General features: G+C 34.1%; 1 protein-coding gene across 7 annotated transcripts; it reads right to left on the bottom strand.

The window, feature by feature from the left end:
• Window positions 1–282: 282 nt before the first annotated feature.
• LOC149570589 (putative protein phosphatase 2C 20) lies at window positions 283–5,035 on the bottom strand. Of its 7 annotated transcripts, none has more exons than XM_089817927.1 (5): window positions 4,665–5,035; window positions 4,402–4,489; window positions 1,629–2,017; window positions 1,341–1,533; window positions 283–954 (listed from the first exon to the last, which is right to left on the bottom strand). In XM_089817927.1, the coding sequence occupies exons 3-5, from the start codon at window positions 1,925–1,927 to the stop codon at window positions 613–615; spliced, it is 834 nt and encodes a 277-aa protein (XP_089674053.1). In that variant the 5' UTR covers window positions 1,928–2,017; window positions 4,402–4,489; window positions 4,665–5,035; the 3' UTR covers window positions 283–612. The 7 variants fall into 7 exon arrangements, with proteins under 7 accessions (XP_089674053.1, XP_089674054.1, XP_089674052.1 ...); XM_089817928.1 differs by having other exon boundaries at window positions 1,629–1,992; XM_089817926.1 differs by having other exon boundaries at window positions 1,629–1,965; window positions 4,665–5,034.
• Between the last annotated feature and the right edge of the window lie 17,721 nt (window positions 5,036–22,756).

Below are 22,756 nucleotides of genomic sequence, written 5' to 3'. Positions count from 1 at the left end.
ATCCAATTAAACTATAAAATAGTTTAGGAACAATACAAATGATTTAACATTATCAGATTTCTACAATTCATTAGCAAATTTCTATAATCCATTAGCAAATATAAGTTTGTTTCTGGATTCAATTGTGTATTTTTAGCTCAACATTTCAGATCACACTCCATGATCTATTGTCAGAAAGAGAGTGCAGAAATTGAAATACAAATGATGGTAAGAGGTAGGGAACAAACAAAATACAAAGAAAACACACAGAAAAAATAGTCAAGAAGAGATAGAGAAGGGAAATTTTGCAGCAAATAAATATGTATATTTATTTATTTTAAATCATTCAATTGAGACAGAGCTGCTGCTTTTCAATCCCAAATTGGAGAAAATAAACACTTTTCCCTCTGTTTTTTTGTCTACTGGCTGTTCCTAGAGCGAAATAAACTTCTTTTCTTTTTCTTTACACATGCATTGCAAAATACTAACCTACTTTGACTATTAACTTGCTGTTGTATAAAATAATCTGGAACTTGTGGACTCTTCTTTCTGTTTTTATGGTATCCTTATTGATGTTATGTACTGAACAAGATATTATGTGCATTGTAGAAGGCAGCAATAACTAAAAGAGTGTTATTCAGAAACCCCAAGACCAACAATAAGGACAGAAATATCATCAGAACTCTGCCTCCTTACCGCAGCTTCTACGAGTGCCTTGGCAGCCTCTTTTGCGCCAGTAGCTTCTCTGGCTATGTCCACAGCTTCCTGGCTATTCATGACATGCCATATGCCATCACTTGCAATGATGAAAAACTCATCAACAGCTGTGAGTTCACCTTCCCAAATGTCTGGTTCAACTGTTATATGTGCCTTGAGGTTATAATCTCCAAATGCTCTTGACATTGCAAGTGTCATGTCAACTCTGTAAACATCAGTACTCGTGCTTCTACTCACTTCTCCTCCTTTGGATTCAACCTGCACAAAGACCATACCTCATGAACATCATGGGAGCAAGACATATTTGAGTAATTAGTTTTTCACAATTCATATGTTTCTTCTTGGACAGCTTAAACATCGCACATTAAGGCTTAATTCTTAAGCTAAAAGTGTTAAGTAGTAAAGGTGACCATTTCTTCTTGTTTTTCCTACATTTGATTGTGTTTGATTATCAATATTTGACATCACATTCTGTGATCTATTATTAGAAGTTCTCTATTCCTTAAATTCTCTAACATCTGGATAATGGATTACAGAATGTGATCCAAAATATTGATACCAAGAAACAAACACAATCAAATCCTGAAAAACAAGTAGTAAAACATATTGTTCAAAAGAATAATGCATTCCCAACATACTCCTACCAGCTCTCGTTCTTGAGGTTTTTGTGGTTCATGATCCACTGATAAGTCTATTGCAACCTTCCCACGGCAGAGAACAGCCCTTGAATCTCCTACATTTGCAACAATAAGTCTCCTTCCCTTGTCCATCAGGAATGCAGTTGTGGCAGTAGAGCCTGCCCTCCATGCTCTGCTTGTTTCGCCCATGTCTAGTATCCTGCAAAAATCTAAGCATCAAACTAGTAAATGATTCAATTCACAAGAAACAAGAATGAAAAAAAATCATTTGAATAAGGACTTAGAACACACAACCTTTGGTCAATAGCCATGAATGATTCTCTGATTGCTTGTTGTGTATCTGTGTTGAACTTGGGATGTTCCAATACTGCATCAAATAGATTTTCTTTAAGATATTTCGCTACTTCGGTGCCTCCATGACCATCAAAAATAGCAAACAATCCAATTCTATCCCCATGTCCAAACTGCTTAACTTTTGCCACATGGTAGTCTTCTATGGGATGGGCTCTAACTCCTTCAACTTCAGCATGGCCAAACTCAATGCCTAGCCTACCACTCTGACCTCCACCACACCATGAGCTTCTTGGATTCATTGCAATTTGCACTGCCCTTTTGGAGTAGACAAAATTCTCTGTTCCACGCCATTCATCAGCTAGAACTAATGGCCATGAATATCATGAAACCTTTCCACAATGTAAACCAAAATTTACAAACGCAATAAAATGTGAAGCTTTCATGCAGGATATTATCTTAATATCTCTTAGAAAAAGCCCTTTTATTTAAATCATGGCAGCATTCACGTAGTTGAATGGGATGGTTCAGCTAATTCAATAGAATGTGTTGACATGGTAGAAGTTTTGGGTGTTTTTAACATTTAGCAAGTCTCATGCATATCTGTGATAAAATGTGAAATCTACATAAAACAAAACAATTAAGCTAGAGGGAAGGATTTACTGCAAGCAAATCAAAATGATTACTTATGTTTAATTGTAACAGAATTCCACAATCGATGATATTCTATTTATGCTTCTGGGTGAGATTGTGTGCGAGTTTATCAGCATCAACATTTCGGATCATGCTCAATAACCCATCAGCTAAGTTATTTCTTTTCTTTCTTAGCTCTCTCATCCTGATGATAGACCATCTCTCATCGTGATGATGGATCATTGAATATGATCTGAAACGTTGATGCTGATAAACTCACACACAATCTCACCCAGAAGCATAAATAGAATATCATGGAAATCTCACCCAGAAACATAAATAGAATTACTTATCATATCTATTAGATTTCCACAATCCATGTAAATGAGATTTTTTTATTTCTGGATTTGATTGTGTAGAAGTTTTCTTACCATCGATTTGATGGTAAAAAAACTCTACACAATCAAAACCAGAAATTATAAATCTCAGAATTACTTATGTTGACATGACAATTTTTAAAGAGCATTGCAAAATGTAGAATTTGCAATTAGACTCAAGAGAGAACAGAAGAGAGCAAAGGGAATTAGATTCAAGAGAGAACAGAAGAGAGCAAAGGGTTTTGCGAATTTCAGACCAAAATGGAGAAATATATAATTCAACAATAGATCCGTGTCATACTTGAAAAGATTATGATGAAAAGGGAGAAATATATCGTTGTTCTTGGAGAGATTATGATGAAAAGGGAGAAATCTATCATTGTTCCAGTGATGTTATTTAGAATTTGTTTTGCGAACGGAATGGAAAGACTATGGCTTCTGAATCTTTTTACATAAGGCTAAGAGCAATCCAAGACTAAAATTAAGATACGACTTTATTGAGTTATTTGAGAGCAATGTAGGCAATAAGCACGGTTTCTCTTTATGTCCACATAAATTGGTTATGATACACTCTAATAAGCTAAGAATATTGGATAAGTATGAGTGTGGAAGATACAATTTGATCGACTTTATGATGAGGAACCTTTTATATACAAGAATTTTATTTTAATTGCAAAAATCATCCAAAACTTAAGAGATTGATTACAATGTACACCACTATTTTATAATGCGGCAAGGATGTGAGGAAATATCGACAAAACAAATTTTTATGTGTCTTCTCCACAACCTTTGCTACTGTCTTCCCTAACTATGCCAGAATGGGAGCTTTAAAACAGAGTATGAACACCCACCAATGCCAAACGGAGAGGAAAATAAATTAGTTAAGCATTTTAAATTTATTACTGTATTCGAAATGTTAAAGGAAACACGGGTACATGAACTGTTTGACAAAATGTCTCGAACCGATGCCATCTCATGGAATGTAAAGAACGCAACTTTGGAACATGGTAACGATTTTCACCAAGCATTGACAACACTTGGATCGTAGGAAAACAAGATGAAATTGAGGATGTGGTGTTATAAACCACAAGCAAATGCATTTGACAGATGTAAATTACAGTCTTCCGAATTTATTTATTTATTTATTTTCAGCATCTTGAACTTTTGAAGGTGTTACTAACACAGAACAACAAACGCTGAAAGGATGCAGATAAACTATAGAGGGTGAGGAGTTGTGGAGGTCAGCGAAGGCTAGTTGTGCATATGTATTAGCAAATTTGAAATGAACAAAATTGTGTTTATTTATTGCAATTTGGTATTCATGTGGAAGCAGAGCGTCTCTGCATTGTCTGGGTTTTTTTTTGTGCTAATAAAGCAGAGAGGAATACCTTGTTTAATCACTCTTGGTCGTTGATTAAATTTGTAATAATCGAATATAAGGTTCAAGTTCAAATCCTTTTAAGAATCTTAATTTTAAATTGATTTTTAGTCTTTTATTAAAACTTGTTTTAATTTGCGGTACTGTTAGATTCAAATTCAAATCCTAAAGAAGAATGAGTTCTAAATATTGTATAAATTTTATGAATGATGTTCTAATTTCTAAAAAGATAGAACTGTGAATCATTAGTCTTCTGTCAATATAAAACTCAAGTATAAACCCATCCCAAATAAATACTAAATTTAACTGTTTTTCTTTCGTTAAAAGTTGTAGTATCCCCCATTTTAATGCTTATATAAACAAAACATTTGCAAACGAATATACATACATTTTCTTGTTGCCTCTTTCAGCTCTTCAGGTATGTTCTCTGGTTCTAGCTGTTTCCTCTGAAGAGTGTTTTCTCTATCAAATAATTTCTGAAATTTCAATATTATGTAATTTACAAGTGAATTCGTCATTTTTTTCTCTTCTCTAAGCTTCCTATGATTGATCGGAAAATAATCTCTTTCTAAGAGAAGCAAATAAAAGAAATTGAAAACTAAACAAAAGTTTGATAGGCCTGTGAAGTGAGAGCAAAGGCTTGAAAGGTACCTAAACAATCTCACTGTTTTCCTGCTTAGATCGCTCTTCCTGGAAATTGTGGAATGCTTGAAAGACTCTTCTGTGTGAGATGGTATTTTCTTTGATGAACAGTGAGAGATGGACAGGTCATATTCCTAGTACACGTGGCAGAGATGTTTCAACACTTGTCAGCACTCTCGGTAGATACATGTCATGTTAAGTGACACGTCAAACGTGGGACTATACAACAGGCCGAAAGAGTTGGCAGCGGCTATCGATGCCTAAATGCCATACCATACCATCATCGACCCTGTTTTTACCATGAAGTTTTCATGAAAAACCATTTCAACCCAAAAAAAGAAATCTAAAAAATATGGATGAAGGTATTTGGACAGAGGGAAACCTTGGTAAAGAATACACCAAGAAAAGTGGCAATTTTAGGTTTCGTGGTAGCTGATCACATAGAGAAGATCCTAAGACACCAAGTTCGTAGAGAAGAATTCAAATGTCCATCGTAAATTGCGGGTGGCAACTATGGGCAAATGAGGGCAAATGAAGGACCAACCAATTATAACGCAGCTTAGGCTTGTAACTGGAAAGAGGAGTCGCAAATATTATTTACAATCTTTCCACCAAGGCTTAACGGAGGCAACATAAAGCTTATGAATTAGCTATAGAGGTAAGGAAGAGAATGATAAGTCAAAAGTTTGTCAATCTAGATGAGATAGACGAAACTCGACTTACATATCATCCCACGAACGAAGGCTCATAGTAGCTCTAGAAAAAAATATCCCAGAAAGTTATGATGCCACATTTGTGAAAATAAAGAGCACAAAGCGTTGGAAGTTTTGGAAGAGGAAACCCCTACATATAAAAAAGAGGAGACCACCAAATATTTGTTTGGTTCATTGAGAGTCCATCATGAAATTCATTCAATGGATCCAAGGTTTGATAGCTTCCCAAGCCCACTATATACTTTTGGCGAGAAAAGAGCAAATTGCTTTTCATAGAATCTTTGATAGGAAAGTTTTCATAATAGGTGTTCTCATAGTTCGTATCTTCTCCAAAGTAATCATTAGTGTTTAAACAATATGACATTCGCTTCTTATATTGAAAAGAAGGAATATTATCATAAACTCCTAGAAAATCCAAGAGAGCTTCATCATCAGGAAAAATATCCATTTCAATTTTCTTGTCAAAATCCAAAAGATCAGGGTTAATCATTTCAAAGATCCACTGAAAATGTGACTACCATGCAAAGGGAACAATGAAGCTTTCTTATAAGGGTTGAATCCCAATCCAAATGTGTGTTCGAGAAAGCCACTATCTAAAGGGACTTGTATTCCTTGTTTGAATTTTCTGCAACCTTTTCCATTAAATCCAAATTTCTGTAATAGAGTATAACCCACACCATAACAATAGGCCATGTTTTCAAGAGTTTAAAGGTTATTCATGAGTGTGTATGTCATAACTATCAAGCTTAATAGTTTTGATGGTTTCTTCAGCAAAAGCATGCACAAATGTGTTTTTTAATAGTTTTGATGGTTTCTTCTTTTTAGGTTCATCTTGTTTTTTCATAAAAGTATAAATTTGATACTTGTATCCTCCAATAAATGTAGACTTAAAACCCAAAGTCCCCAATTATCCTCAGGAATAGAAGAAGAAGGATTTTCAATTTTAGACAATTCTTTCTTAGTTTTTGATTTTGCAGAATCTTGTGTAGAAGATGTTTGAGTGTATTCAGCATTTAAGAAAGGATTAGGTGCATTGATGCAGGAGCATCCTGGGTTTAAGAGCAATCTTGCATCACCCAAATATATTTTATTTTTAGTCTTTTCTATTTTAATAAGGACTAGTAAACAGGGTGGTTACTATTTATGGGAACTTGCTATTTTTAGAAAATTTGTTATATGAGCTTGGAATGTTCTCATTATCTACAAGAAGGTTTATTTTGGAATTGTAAGCCTACCATAAAAATCTCATTGCTCTAGCTTAAGTATCGGAGAAGTTATTGCAGATTTCTCGATGGAAAAAATTGCTGAAAAATCTTCAGGCTCATCATTGGAGGCCTTAGAGTGCCCAGATGAGGTCCAAAAACTCGAAGGAAGAGCGCTTGCGCTATTCTAATCCTATAGATAATGAGTTGGCTTTTTCTGAAAAGTGGTTATAATAGCCAATCGGAGCAATGGTTCAAGAGTTATGGCCTTCGAAAGTTGGGCTAATGAAATATCTAAAATAATTTGTCAAAAATGTATTTAGCTGACTCTATATGTATTGTTAGGGTCTTTCGGCCCTAGGTATTAAATTTGAGCATCTAGAACCTTCTTGAGCGGCATAAATTGCCTATTTAAGAAAAGCTCGAAGGTTGTCTAGCATAGCTTCGGGTGATAGTTCGTAACTTGTCTTTCAAATTATTGTAATGAAGGCGCCCATGTGGGTTAGCATATTGTACTTGTGAATTCTGTAATACTTGGGTGATAGTTCCTAGCTTATCTTGCAAATTATTGTAATGAAGGTGCCCATGTGGGTTAGCATATTGTGCTTGTAAATTTTGTAATTCCACATTTGCAGTGCAAATAAGAAGTCCACATGTTGTTCTCGCATTTGGTGTTGTGTCTTTGTTCTTTGTTATGAGTTTATGGTATTAAGGGGAACACCCTTCATCAAGTGGTATCAAAGCATCATGCATCATTTGCATGAAGAGTATACATGAAATTGTTATGAACAAAATGCACCTACCTATGAAGTGTAGAAGGAATAGCATGCATAACACGCAACCAAGGTCTTCCTAAGTGCAAGTTGTAATTCAGTGGACTAGGTATAACATGCATAGAGTTCTCTAAAATAATAGGACAAGTAAGATTATAATTCCCAAAGTATGTTTAGCAATGTTATCAAATCCATTAATAGGCACATAATTAGATTGAGTAGTTGAAAGATCGGCTTGTATAGCTTTTAACATATACATGATACAAATGTTCAAGCTCGAACCATTATCACTTAAAGTAGGAGGTATGGTGTTTCTATTAATAGACACAACAAAAATAAGAGCATCATATATGTTATGAATCTCTAGAAGAAGATCATCTTTGGTGAAGACAACAGGAGGAATAGATGGCACAATATACATACAATCCAAAAAGGAATTAATAGTATCTACATTAGGTGATGGAACTGGAAAAATAGATAAAGACTTTTGCAAAGCTTCATGGTAGCTAGGTGAAGTTTGCAACAATTCCCATCAAGAGATCTTATCATGAGTAGCTCGCAATTGCTCCACCAAATCATACTCTTTAAAAGAAGTAGATATCAATCAAGGTGTTTGAGGAAGCATGAGCTAAGAAGGTGATAAAGAGAGAAGAATTGTACATTGAGGATTATTTTGAGTTCGATAAGCATCAGCCACAAATCTTGATCAATGAAATAGTTCAAATGATTTTTAGGTTTACCCTTAATAGTAAACTTAAGGACATCCCTTAATAGTCATCAAAGGCTTCTTATAGCATACATGAGGTGGATCAATGGAACAAACAATTGTAGCAAAAGGGAACCATGCAAGAAACCTATCGTAAAAAGTGTTGTAAGAAGACACAAAAGGGTGAGAAGGTAGATCATGTGATGCCAAATCTAAAACATCCCCCTTACCAGGACAATCCTTGTCTAAGGTATCGCTCTTCAAATTATCATCGAAGTGTTCATAAAATAGATCAAACATCTTCGAAAAGCTACATGCAATGAAAAAATATTTCTCTATATTTCTAAAATAAAGATATGCAAAAGCACATGCAATATAAGGTCTAACACCAATATCAAAAGTGGAAATCTCATAGTTCAGGTTCACCAAATCTATGTAGGCGAAAATGTGAACTGAGGAGACTAACTCTAAGCTCATCACGTAACGACACACACCTCAAAAGGGTGGAGTCCAAAGAAAGAGATTCTTTTTCACCAACCCTCAAAGGTGTCAAATCTTATTATGTTAATGCAATCCAAGGGATAAAGAAGCATCAACGCAAGCAAAGATCTAATGGTTATGAAGGTAGGGAAAACAATGTCACTTTCCCTTGAGATCTAAACTAGTAACTTCTAGATCTACGCAAGATATACAATATAAACTAAATAAATGCTTAAATGAAATGTTGAATTGACAAAGAGGAAGAAGCTACTTATCTCCAGATTTTGAACCTTGATTTCTATGTATTGTGTTGTTGTTAGGACTGAACAAAACTAGATCTAAGCCTAAAAATGCAAGATGGACAAAACCCATAAATATTTTGGCAATTTTTCAGGGGCAAACTGGGTCTTTAGGGGTGTAATAATGGATCATCAAGGGTGCCTTGCGCCCCTAATTGACTATGTGTGACATTGATTCTAATTTAGCAGTTCTAGTAAACAATGAAAAGGGTATTCCAATCCATGTCTAGTTTTCCCTTTCGAGATCTATTGATATCTAAATTTTGGGATGTTGAGTGACTGTGTAGGGGTTTCCTTAGTCAACCCCCCATTTTGGTGATTTCCACCTCCACAGATAGCCGACATGAAAATGTAACTTTTGTGATGCTCCTGTATGAGCTATGAATGTGCAAATGCAAGGATCCAAATCTATAGATCTAAAACCCTAGCATGAAGTATTGTGTTTGAATGTAGATGAAATAACAATGCATAGATTTGAGAATAACCTACAAAGCATACTAAGCCCCCAAGGCTAAAGTACTCTAATCCATACTCATGATCTATGTTTGCTACTCCATGATTGAATCTTGAATTCTTGAATGGTAGAATGTGAAGAGGAAGATGAAGAATTATCTTTCTTCAAAGGATATTTACAAGCCTCATTGCTTGCACCTTGCAAATGTACTAAGACAAATTGGGATGTCCACAATGGCTTGTTAAGAAATTCTTGGTTGATCTTGCTTTAGCGCAAGTATGCTTGCTTGCTTGCTTGATAGTCCCCATGCTTGAGATATGTCAAATGAAGCAATTGAGGGTGTTTATATAGTATTCATGTTGATTTTCTCTAGTAGGATGGTCATGCTCAAAGACCTAACTCTAGACCAAACCCTAAGAAGTAACCAAGTATTAGGACCCAAAATAGGACAAGATTACGGATTCACTATGCCCCTAATTGGCCCATTAGAGGAGGACTATGCCCATGATAATCAAGTGCAAAAACCCTTGAGACTATCTTGGAATGCTAGAATAGGTCTTAGAATCTAGAAATTAGGTCCAGATTATGAGGAATTCTTGTTTTGATGCAAAAAGGAGTTATGTTGATTGAAGTGAAATGAATGAGGGAGGACCTAGGTAAATAGATCCTACCTCTAGTTTTGCGTCGTAGAATAGGAATTCTGAGGAGGACTTATTAGGTCCTACCTAGATCTGATTTAAGAGAAGGATAGGTGAGAGAAATGCAAATTTATCATTAAATTACATTAAATAGGTGCTAAACAATCATATATTGAAGTGCTTCCAATTTAGGATCTTACAAGAACTTTGAAATCAAAATTAGTGTCAAATACATTTATGCAGGGTCATAGAGGTCACCCTACAAATAAGTTCACCAAGGTCACCCTTGAAGGCTAAAGCCATCCTTTTCAGATCACCAAATATTTTTTAAGGTTTTGCAGATTTCAACATTTCAGGCCTAGATCTAGCATTATTTATCAATTTTAAACAGTACAACAAGGATAAAATTAGATATAAAAGGTGTGTCTTCTATATTCTTTGTCATTTCAATATATCTACTTATTTTATTTACATATATTTTCCTATCTCTTATTATTTCATAGGATTTTCAAGGACTTTTGCATCTTTTCATGTATTCTCACCTAGATCTAGTTTTTACTGGTGATCCTTTCTCACTTGGCTAGCACTAATATTTCTAGATCTAGCAATTATTGAGTTATGTAAGTGTGGTTCTATGATGAACTTAGGGTTTTATATCCTTGATTCGCATTTCTCCCTTAATATCTTTGGTGAACCTAACTTTTGGCATTTCCTCTTTTGATTTTGGATTTAGATTACTGCATTTTGTTGCATTATATTGTGATCTATCTTTTCATGCTTTATGTATTCATAAGATTATATTGTGTTCTTTGTGATTTACTTCACATCACAAGGTTATATTTATTTTCTATCTTCTTGGTGAGTGTTCTAACTACTTTATTTCCTACATCATAACCTTTATACAATATTGTTCCTTTCACTTATCCTAATCCTTCTATTGTGGTTCCTAGTGTCCCACTTGTATTTCCTTCTATTCTAGATAATTCATACACTCCTCCTAGTGTATCAAATGTGTCTGTGCCACCTATTTCTTCCAATGATTCCACTATCATTAGCCTTTCTCAAATTGCTTCTTCTTTGCAACAATAACTTGCTTCCTTTGCTCAATCTATGTTTAATGTGCCTACATGTGATATGGGTAGTCCTTTGTCTTTTGACATTATCCATACCAGTTGATATTTCTTGCCTTGATACTAATAACGGTAAAGGTGATGTTGTGACACATCTTAAAACTTTCCAAAATGTATGTAGTGACTATGCTCATGATCATAGAATTTTAACTAAGTTGTTTGCTCATACCTTCTCTGAAAAAAAATTCAATGGTATTGTTCTTTACCACCTTATTCTATTGATTCCTTTCATAAGCTTTCTAATGCATTTATCTAATAATTTCATAATAGCATTGGTCCTTCAATGTCTTTGATTGATTTCATGCATTGTAAGCAAGGTCCTAAGGAAAAAGTGAATGATTTTATTTGTAGATTTAAGCATTTGCACATTCAATCTCTTATCTTGTGCCTAGTATTTATATTCAACATATGTTTATTATGAATTTACAAAAAGACATTATAGATAAGATTTTGCTTACTGAGTTTACTTTCTTTTCACAACTTTGTGCAATGTCTCATCATTATCAATTACAAGTGAGTCTAAGAGCACCACTTCAATGGCTCATGTCCCTATTGATAAGAGTAATATCTCACCTAATCATAAAAAATTCCAAAAACCTATCAACTATGTCAAGATTAACAAAGGCCCATATACAATAGATGAACAAGTAGTTGTTGCATCCCAAGGTGTCGTTACTGCTTTCTTTATTTTTCGGATGAATCGTCAGTTTGCTTTTCTTTTTGAATCTTTACACTCCATTATGGGAAGGGTTGTTTGCGATAATATTATTATACACCCTCTTGTTAAACTACTTCTTGCTTCTACTACATCAAGTCCACGCTTTGATTCTAAAGCCTTTTGTTAATATCATTGTTAGCCTAGCCATGATATTGAGGCGTGTTATACTCTAAAACATAAGATACAGGATTTTATTGATTCTAATGCTTTATTTTTTTATAGTCATGATAAGGGAAAAAAAATCTTTGCAACCTCCTTATCAAAATCTTCAAATTTATACCAATCCTTTGTTCAACCTTCTTCTTCTCCTACTCTGAATTTTTCTTATGATAGTTTGCAGGAAGAGAATGGTCATACTATCAACACTAAGGAACATGTAGGTCAACCTCCACCTCTACCTAAGCAATAATTTCCATCTACATCTGATGATTAGCCTAAGCCTAAACCTAATTGTGAGCATACCAGAACCCTTTCTATTTCATTTGGTGACTCTAATATTTTCAAGGCTCCTAATGGTCATCTTTATATTAATATTTGAATTTCTAAGTATCCTTCTTATGGATGTCTTACTAATCCTACTTTGGCGATTAATGTTATCATTGAGGAACATTTATATGATAAACAAATACATCATCATTTCTATAATTCAATCGATAGTTGGATTCATACTTGTAATGGTTTATTGTATCCTCCTCAAGGTTCTAATTCCTTGCCTATTGATTTTTGTGGTAAAGTGGTGAATAGTACCTTTTTTAATCATTCCTACTTCTGATCAGTTCCAAGTAAAGCTTTTTTTACCTTGTTTGACCTCCATGAAACTCATTGCTTCTCCTATTCATTAATGCATTAAATTTTCTTATGATGGTGAGATTAAAATGATCAATCATAGTCTTTATCATCCATCTAGGCCTCAACATTTTTCTACTATTGATTTCTTTTGGTCTTCTATTCTTACTACACCTCCTACCCTTACTAATTATATTTTGCATTCTTAACAAGCTCATAAATGTTGAAATATTGTTCAGTTGTGTGTACCTAGGGATATCTCTCATGTTCTTTTGCCTAAACCTTCTACACCTATTTCTTTAAATTCTTCTATTTCTAATGGTCAACCACCCTTTGCATCTATTGATCATATTAGTTTGATCTCCTCCCTCTAGTATGGTTCCTCCTTCTAGTGTGATCCTTTCTTCCAGTGTGGTTCCTCCTCCTAGTGTGGTTTCCCATGTCATTGTTCCTCTTGTTAACACATATTTTGATGGTAAGGAAGTTATGGTTGTTTATCCTTCTTCCTCTCAACAAACTTCTTGTAAGACTAAGTGTAATAGATATTCTCTTGGACTTTGAAAGAAATGCTAGGATTGTGCTAAAGCTCATATACATGCTTCTCATCAGCCCATATCAGTAGAACAAGTTAATCCTACTAATGAGATAGATAAATTTGATCTTTGTATTTTTTATTCTATTGTTATGAAACATGGCAATCATGATGCTTTAGATGATGATTATCATGAGATTATTGATCTTGATGTTGATTTGTGTAACATGATATCTACCCATCTTTCACTTACATCTAATTTGAAGTATAGTGACTCTCAAGAGGGCTCTTTAGATTTAGATATTGTTCCTATAGTGTTTGGCATTGCTCATCTTGCAATTTTTCCACCTTCTCTACATACTATTGATCGAGATAGGGGAGGAGGGAAATGCACTTGAAGTGAGTGCTCTGGCATAGTAGCTTCTTGTATGATTTCTATTTGAGTAATAAGATATTGTCTTATTAATTAAATCATTTTGATTTAATGATTAAGTCATTTATTCTCTCTAGTTTACTTAAGCTAAACTTTAGACATGTAATAATTAATTCTTTTATTAATTATTATCATGCAACCTAGCTTTTACCTTTTAAGTTTTTTATCTCCTTTATAAGGACGATTTCCCTTTGTAATTATTCAATTCATTTAATACAATTGCAATTTATTTTTTTGCATCAAGAATGTTTCCTCTTCTATGGATCTGTGAATTCAAACTTCCATAGATTTTCTCTTTTCTTTCCATGATAGGTGTTTGCATGCAAGTGATTATTGGGAGTTGTGAGGTTGATCTTTGATCAACTTCAACATGGTATTAGAGCTCCAGATCTTCATGCCCCTATTCTATTTATGAGAAGTTTGGCTTGGCTTTCAGATCTATATTTTTCTTTTAGAGGGTTTCATTTTTCAAAGGTTTGTTGTATTGGATTTTAGGGGACATTTTTTTATTTGCACTTTGAGCCCAAACAGACCTCACCATTGGATTCATAATGCCTAAAAACCCCTATTTCCATATAAAATTTGTTCGATTTGGACATAGTTGAAATCTGAGGCAAAAAAATTGCTCCCAAATTGGCCATGATTTCTGAAGCGATGATTTTATATTTTTGGCATGCAAATCAAGGTTTTATGGTACAAAAATAAGGTTTTCTAGTACAAAAATTGAAATTTTTTGGCACAAGAATCGAGATAATTTTTGGTACGAAACTGACATGCATCCTAAGGTAATTTTGGTACAGACCCAACATGCTTCCCAAGGTGATTTTTTTATGGTACCTACATTCTTCTAGAGGCATTTTCTAATACGAAATCAACATGCTTCTCAAGGTAATTTATGGTACTTGTAGGCATGCTTCCTAAGGCATTTTGGCACAGGTCCAGTGGTGGTTTTTTTTGCCCTTCTGGCTCTTTTTTTACATACCTATGGTTTTTTGGTCATAACTTTCTTATCCACACTCTATTTTTTGTAAATGAGATATTCTCAGAAATTTGATTCTGAGCCCGTCATGATGGTGCAATTTATTTAGAGTTTTGGTGTTGTTTGATTTCCATTTAATGCAATCAAATTTCAAGGTTCTATTTTGCACTTTGGGAGACATATTACAACTACATTTTGACTCATTTTTCAATAAAAAATTGTTGAATTTTCAACTCATGTTGATTGAATTTTTGACCAATTGCTTTGTCACTATTTTTGTCATCAAAATTTTGACCAAGTATTGTATGTGTCATAAATTTGACCAACAATTTGGTTGAAAATGACTTATGTTATTACGAAGACCATTGGTCAAAATTTTGACCAAGTTTGGTCAAAATTTCCAACAAATGATTGGTCAAAAGTTCAACCAATGCTTGCCCTTGATCAACCAATATGCCAAACTCACAACCAAGGCATTGATCAAAATTTACACCAAGTATTGGTCAAAAGTTTGACCAATGCTAGCCCTTGATATACTAGCATGCCAAACCCACAACCAAAGCATTGGTCAAAATTTCAACAAATCTTTGGTGGAAATTTTGACCAAAATGATTTGTTTAAAAAAGCATTTACCGGAAGATAAATATCCAAAGTAATCACCAATAATAGCCTAGTCAATGATTAGTTTGGATATTTTTGTTCAGGTCTTTGGTGGATCTACCACTAGCTTGGGATGAGATTTCACAGACCTATACTGATGGCACTACAAGTGGCACTACATATACTGATGGCACTACATATGGATGAGGTTCTCCAATATTGTTTGCATATACAAGTCCAAATGTGATTTTACCTTGATCATTTCCCTCTCATACCCTTGCAAATCAAGCCACTTCAACTAGGGAATATAATTCTAAATATTAACACACCCATGATACACAAAAGACTCCTCAATCACCTTGGAAATAACCTCCTTTGAGACCCCCCACTCCTCTCCAAAATAATTCTTATTAATGATCATAGACATGAGTGTCTTGAAGTTCAAGAATGAGAAGAACCTCTTCATGTTAACACTATTCCGCATTTGAGCTTGCTCAAATAGAGAAGCGACTCCTTTGCAATTTTTTTAGGATCTCTTGGGAGAAAAAGTTTTGATTCTCTTGGGAGAGAAAAGCTCAAGAACACAAATCCTTTGAGAAATTCTCCAGAAGGGGCCATATGGAGCCCAAGAAACCATTGGATAATTGTACCCCAAATGCTTCCCTTTTAAAAGCCAAGGCTTCAATCCCAAAACGTTGTCATTCATTGTAAAACACTCTCTTGCTATCTCTGCAAAGCTTATTATCAAAATAGGGTGGCTGTAATATTTGACATGCATAACTAGCTTTTAAAAGAGAAGCTAAGATCTAGTGAATTGGCCTTTTTATGTCAAGAATAATATGAAAGTGCCCAATTAGGGGAAGACTGCTTGGGCCTAGAGGAAGACAGATCTTCTTATTAGAACTTGCAAGGTTTTTTAGTAGAAAAAGAGCAACATAAATTCTAGCAACTCCTACCACAATAAGAGGCCATGTCATTGTTAGCTCCATCTCAAATGTCTAATTTTCTTTGTGAATGCTATTGAAAGTACACTAGGTTACAACACTTATATAATCACACCAACAAAAATCGTGCCTTGGGAAATTTGAGACATCTAAGCATCTCTAGTATTGGAAGATAATTGAACAAATTTCATATTTTCAATTTAATTTATCTATCATCCTCTTTTATCCCTGACAATCAAGATTCTCACATCATACAACTCAATTTACACAATATACTATAACATGATATTAATGGTTATAACAAGTGAAAAGTTTCAGTTAGATATAATTTCATAAACATTTGTTCTTGTAATGACCTAATCCACAATCAAGTCTATGTAATTATCTTTATAAAAGTATCATATAGACTGAAAAAGAAGTCCACCTCTCATATTCCATTGATTTTATGGAATATGAAAATTTTTTCTAATAACCAAGTAAATGTAGCTATCTCAAATTAAGATCCTATCAATGATTGCTAAACTTAAGGTGGCTCTTCAGTAGTGCTACAACCATACATCAAAAACAAGTTATGCGTAAAAGAAAAAAAAGTATTTTTCAAAAAAAAAAATTACAAAGAATGAAAAAAGGAAACTCATTGTACTACATACCTTTTTTGAATAACTTCCAATTGCTCCTCCCTTTGGCTCCCGCCTATTAGCTCCCTAGCCTGTGAAGTAGTGCACATAAGCTTAACTTCTGACTAAACAATGTTGACTACAATCATAAGCTTAGACATATGTAGACTCATTGGGTTTAGCTCAATCCCAGGGAATTACATCATGGTTAACGTGTATTTTATTTCTTACATCTATGCTCACTGCCTAAACATATCAAGAGATGAGGAACATACCTTTGGTACAAGTACATCCATGGAAACAATAGTCATGTCATCCTCATTGAGTCGCATGTAAAATTCCTTGATCATTTTTGGATAGTTGTACACAATAATTGACATTTTAAATATCACCTCGATCAAATACTTGCATCAATTGGGTACTAACAATATCATACATTTTACCAAAAGCTAGATCCAACACTCTCATGAAAGTGGATAGTGCATGTATAATCATATTGTTTGTGAATGATTCTAGAATATTCCAGCAAAACATATGGGAATCTTATGCTTTGCGTACCTTTCAAGATTTGATGCTAAACCAATGCTCCATTCTATCTTGATCTCAAATTTCTTATCTATGACCTACATATTTGCAAATAGATACAAAATTATCAATTCCTTATTGTCTTTAACGTTCAATAAATCAAGAAATGTAAATGATAATATATGCCTATAACTACTTAAAAAATAAGTATAACCTTCTCTAATAGTTGAACAACCTCTATGTAGGTAATACATTCAAATGGAGTTGAAACTAATTTGTGAAGATGATCTATGGCATCTAGTCGATCCTTTGGTTTATGAATTTCATATCATCAAAGCAATTATCAAGCAACCACTAACAAAGGAATTTCACATAATCTTCTGCACAATTAATGCCATCCTACAAATGAGATTACAAAACATTCTATAGTCTAACTAAACATACAATATTTGTGAGATTTTATCAATCTTCATCATCCCAATATCATTTAAGATCTGCAGTAGTTATTTAAATCAAATTAAAATATCTCAATTTGTTCAACGTATTTTTTTCTCAAGGCATCAACTATGAGAATCCAATTTACTATAAATCACATCAAATTACATACAAAAATGAGTAGAATAAACCATTGACATGCTCCCTCATCCATGCATCTATAAATAAAATTAATGAAAAAGAATACTACCTACATAGACATACTAAATACATATATCTATTAATTTTGAAGATATATAATCTAAACAAATTATTATATGCTCACAAGTAATTAAAGATCAACATCTTTTGAACTCCTAGAAGAATCTGTAGATCCATAGACTCAAATCCCTAGCTACTACTTCCCCTAAAATAAATGGAAAATCCCAAATGTGATTTAAAGAATGATTAAAGCAGCATAAAAGAGAAAATATAAAATGCAATATTGATACTCATAAATTTGTATTGTATTGTATTCATAAATTTTTATTGATATTCAATAGATGATTATGCATCTTACGTTGATGTATTGTACTCATAAATGCCTAGAGTCAAGTATACCTATTAGCAAAATGGTGAGTATACTTACTGCATCTATTTGTGTTTTGATAGAAATTGGCTATTTATTGTCCAAAACAGAGGAACTTGTTGCTTCTAGGATTCTCTCATCATGTAGCGATATTCATTGGTCAAGCAAGGTTGTGATTCTATTTAAATTCATGGAGATATTAGTATTTTTAAGGTTATCACTATAGTTACAGTGAAAAGAAATTAGATTTTGGGATGATTGCAACAATTGAGTTCCAACATCGTGTTGCTATAAGAAATAGTGATTGGGTTCATCACTAAGTTGAGAAGGTCCAAAGAAGACATAGTGATGAGCAATAGAGTTATCGCTATACTTTATAGTGATGCATTTGATCGTTGAGAAAAGAAGGTTCCATTTTGATATGCTAATGAGCGATAAGTCTTTGGATGTTGTTGTATGTCATAGTGATTATAATCTCTCACTCAACAGTTAGAGTGCAAAATATTTTTGCAATCAACGATAAAGTTTTGGATATCACTAAATCCTACAGTGATCATTGCTAATCAAAGCAACAAAAGAGTGGCTTGGGTGATCAACAATGAGATGAAGTCATTGTTATAGCTTGTGTCGATCATCACTAATTGAGGAAATCAGCTTTTAGACATAGTGAGCAGCAATAAAACAAGGTTATCGCTATATTTTATAATGATTATCACTAATCAAGGTATTGAAAAAAGGCTTCGATGATCAGCGATAGGGGTTTTGTGATCACTGAAGGATATGATGATGAAAGGCTATATTTATAAGAAATTATCATTTTATTATATGTTGATATAGTAAGTATGATTGTTGACCACACTTGTTGTAATGGAGATATAAAAATCAATGATGAGCTATGAAATATCGACATATGTTAGAACAATTCTTTCTACTAGAATTTAAAAAAAAGATTTACAATCTCCATACCTAATAGAAAAAAATTGTATCAGCGATCATAGTTGAGGGGTTTGCATTGTAGCGATGAGCGATGGTGTTATCGTTGTTATTATAGCAATGGACATGGAGTTGAAAATAGTTTTTTATTGGAGGAATTTAATTATGGCGATCAAGAGACTCATATGTTCATATTGTAAATGGCTATAATGATGAATGTTTGAATTTATTATGAAGTGTGGAAATGAGTGCACGAGATGACCTTTGACAACCAGTTCATCTGCTACAATGATAAAAAAACAACTTTATGTTTTGATTTGTGTGGAAAGTAAATGCATGAATGTAGTCTATTTGTGATAGAAGGGCAATCATTACATTTTTATGGTCACAAATGATCTAGTAAAGTTAATATTTGTATTCAATATTTACAAAAGATTTGTATTCAGAAAAGTATTAGGAACAATCATGGAGAAATCTAGTTCTATTCAGAAAAGGAAAGCATAGAAGGTAAAGAAGGAAAAGGCTAACAAAAAGTAGAAAGTCGATGATGAGGTGCCACCATGAAAATTGAATGGGGATCTCATTGAACAAATGGAATTTGCAAGTCCCAAATCTAGAAGAGGCAAATTTTCTTCTCTAGACAAGGGGGAAGACAAGTGTAGTGAGGTTGGAGATATCTAGACTGGGACTAGAGGCTATGAGTTGTTTCTATATCATTATGTGAGAAGAAACCATTAGGCACCCATATGTCATCCTTGGGAAATGAATTTGGGAAAATTGAGAATGGTGAATGTATTCTTGAATGTGAAGTTGCTCAAGGTCATTATGAGAAAATATAATGCTAAGGACAGATGTACATATGAGAAAGATGGGAAAAAGCTCATGGAAGTATCTATTGAATCCTTGAATGAATCATTTAGACTCATTGATGGATAACAAAGAAATTGTATTTCACTGAATTGAAAAATGAATATGAACGATCAAATGTCTCATACATGTAGTGGAATTTGATGTTAAGATAGAAAAAGAGCCTTTGACATCAGCAAATGGGCCTCCTTTCAATGTCAAATTATTTAAGACATACTTAGATATGACTTATCAATCATGTAGGAAATTAAGGGAAATAGAAGCACTTGATTTAATGGATGTTGACCCTATGGTGTTAGCATCAAATGTGTAGATGTTGGAACCAAGACCCTATGATTATGCAAAGTATGTTGTTGACAATATTCATACTACTTTTGTTAATTTTAATGATGTATAATACCCTACCTTTAAGCCCTATTCATTATTTATGCATATGGTTTTGTATTTTGGACAAATGAAAGGATTATGGAGTAAGGGCTTAAAGTTGAATTTAAGATAGTCTAATGGGGGTATGAAACCAATTCAAATGTGGTGCAGAGCACCTAATCAAATGACTTGTTTTATTTAATTTAATAATGCCTTAGGATTGATGAAAAATCTCCTTAAGGCCATCCACCTATGTAATGGATACAAGACCCCAAGGTGTTAATATGAACCTAGACATCAATTGGTCCAAAAGGTAGAATTTTGGTTTGTTTTGTGTTGTCTAGGTTGGTTTAATGGTTTTTAGCCTTAGAATAATAGGTAGGAATGATCGGGATTGGTTTAGGCTTGAAATTGGTTAAAATGTCTAAAAGTGCAAAAGTTGCAAAATTGCATTAGCAACTTTTTGCAACAAATTGAACTTTTTCACAAACCACTCCCAACGGCTTAAACTACCATGGGGTGGTTCTACCCACCTAGTAAAGGCCTATAAGGGCTCTAAGCATCTGATGGATGAAATATAGCATTGTCCTTGCCTTTTGAATTAATAAAATCTGTTGTTTCTGGGTTATTTTGACTAGTTTTTCCATACAGTAAAGCCTGAAAGGACTAGAGAATGAATTTTTTTGCATTGGTTAGATAGTAATATTTATTTGTGGAGTTTTGGCATTGGTTTCAAGTTCCCATCAATCCAGGAACTCAAGTTATCAATTTTTTTTGGTCACTGCTTGAGAAACCCTGAAAACAAGGGTTTGGCCAAAGAAATGGCCCTAGTTTGAAACTCCACCTTTGGAAATTCTTCCAAATTTTCATGGAGCAGGCTAGGGAAATGTACTATCATATTTCAAAGGCCTAGAGATAGGAGGTTGTAGTAGAGATTTATGGGGGCAAGCCCTAGGTCTAATATTACCCATGTATTAGACCTTGTTTGTGCAATTTGATGGAAAAATATGAAGAAAAGGAGTTAAGGACTTGGTGAAATAGTGAAACACTTTCAATTGGGTTAGGAGAACACTCTAGAGTTGGAAGATTGATCCCATGAACCCATTTCTTGATCATTGCCTTGTAGACCACGCATAAACTTGCTAATTAGGCCTGAGTGCATGGTTGGGGTTAAGACATGCTGGAATGGAGTAGGGTCTTGTAACTTTGGAGTCCTTTAATAATTCAAAAAGGGTATCCAAAACTATCTTTAGTTTGCCAAGTCCTTTGCAATAATTTTGTATTATTAGTGAAAAACAGTGATAAGAGACTTAATTGCCTACTAGGTATGTTGCAGCAATTTGCATTGTAGGTTGTCAGCAGGGATTCCAATCAGTGTTTTAGCTTATTTTACCTGTATTGAAGTTGTCCTAAACTACTTTTGGTCTTGGGAAGTCTTTGGAACATCAAATCCCACTTTTGTTACCTTGTGTGTAATAGGTCATTGCTGATCCAATAAGGAGAAGTTAGATTCTTATCTTCCTTGGGTGAGTGGAGTTTGTAACCAATTGGAAAGTTGCATTATCAGTGCAGTATTCATTTGGTAGTGAGTCAAGCCTTGAATAGCCTTTGTGGAGTTGGAGGATAGGGGTTGAAGGAAGATTGAACTTTCTTCCTACTACTCAATTTGCATCAAGTGGTATCAAAGCCACTTTAATTTGTTGAGACACAATGTCCAATGGAGGAGAAGAACTTGAGAGGGAGATCCCCTTGAGGATCACCAATGTGGAGTTAACCAAACTGGTCAAAGAGAATATGACTGAAAGTAGAATGGTCTGGGAAGAGAATAGGACTATAAAGAGGGAATTGGATAGACTGAAGAAAAAAATGAGGAGAGGGAGTGATGATGAATCAAAACCTGAAGAGACAGTGAGGGATGAAGAACAAGAGAACATTCATGCAGATTAGAGGCCTTTCCTTGCAGCATTGGAGAGAGTTGGAAAGAAAGGAGAAGGGGACTTCCCCACTTTCCATGGTAAGTTGGACCCTGATGTGTTCATGGATTGGATTGAAGCCCTAGATAACCACTTTGAATGTGATAAGACCCTTGAAAATCAAAAGATCATGATTGTTAAAGCAAAACTCAAAGGCCTTGCCTTGAGTTGGTGGAACTTTTTGCAAAATTAAAGATTGGATGAGGGCAAAGAGTAGATTTCTACATGGAAGAAGATGAAGGTAGAGATAAGAAAGTAGTTCATACTAGAGGATTATGAGGTGTTGGTGCATAAAAAGTTGCAAAATCTCAAACAGAGGGACTTGGATGTCAGCACCTACACTCAAGAATTTCACAATCTGACCCTTAGAGCCAAGGTGTATGAGACAAAGAAGCAAAAACTTGCAAGGTATGTGAATGGTTTAAAATAT

Source organism: Cupressus sempervirens, chromosome 3, assembly GCF_028749045.1.
Source record: "Cupressus sempervirens isolate cs-2001-9-10 chromosome 3, ASM2874904v1, whole genome shotgun sequence".
Taxonomy (NCBI): domain Eukaryota; kingdom Viridiplantae; phylum Streptophyta; class Pinopsida; order Cupressales; family Cupressaceae; genus Cupressus; species Cupressus sempervirens.
Note: the sequence above shows the minus strand (reverse complement) of the source record. Positions and strands in the feature narration are given on the sequence as shown.

Bases quoted from the DNA above. Each gene is read 5' to 3' on its own strand.
- LOC149570589 (XM_089817927.1), bottom strand. From the start codon at position 1,927: ATGAATCCAAGAAGCTCATGGTGTGGTGGAGGTCAGAGTGGTAGGCTA. The intron at 1,534-1,628 runs GTTGTGTGTTCT...AGATTTTTGCAG, and splicing joins TTCATGGCTATTGACCAAAG to GATACTAGACATGGGCGAAA. The intron at 955-1,340 runs GTAGGAGTATGT...GTCTTTGTGCAG, and splicing joins AACCTCAAGAACGAGAGCTG to GTTGAATCCAAAGGAGGAGA.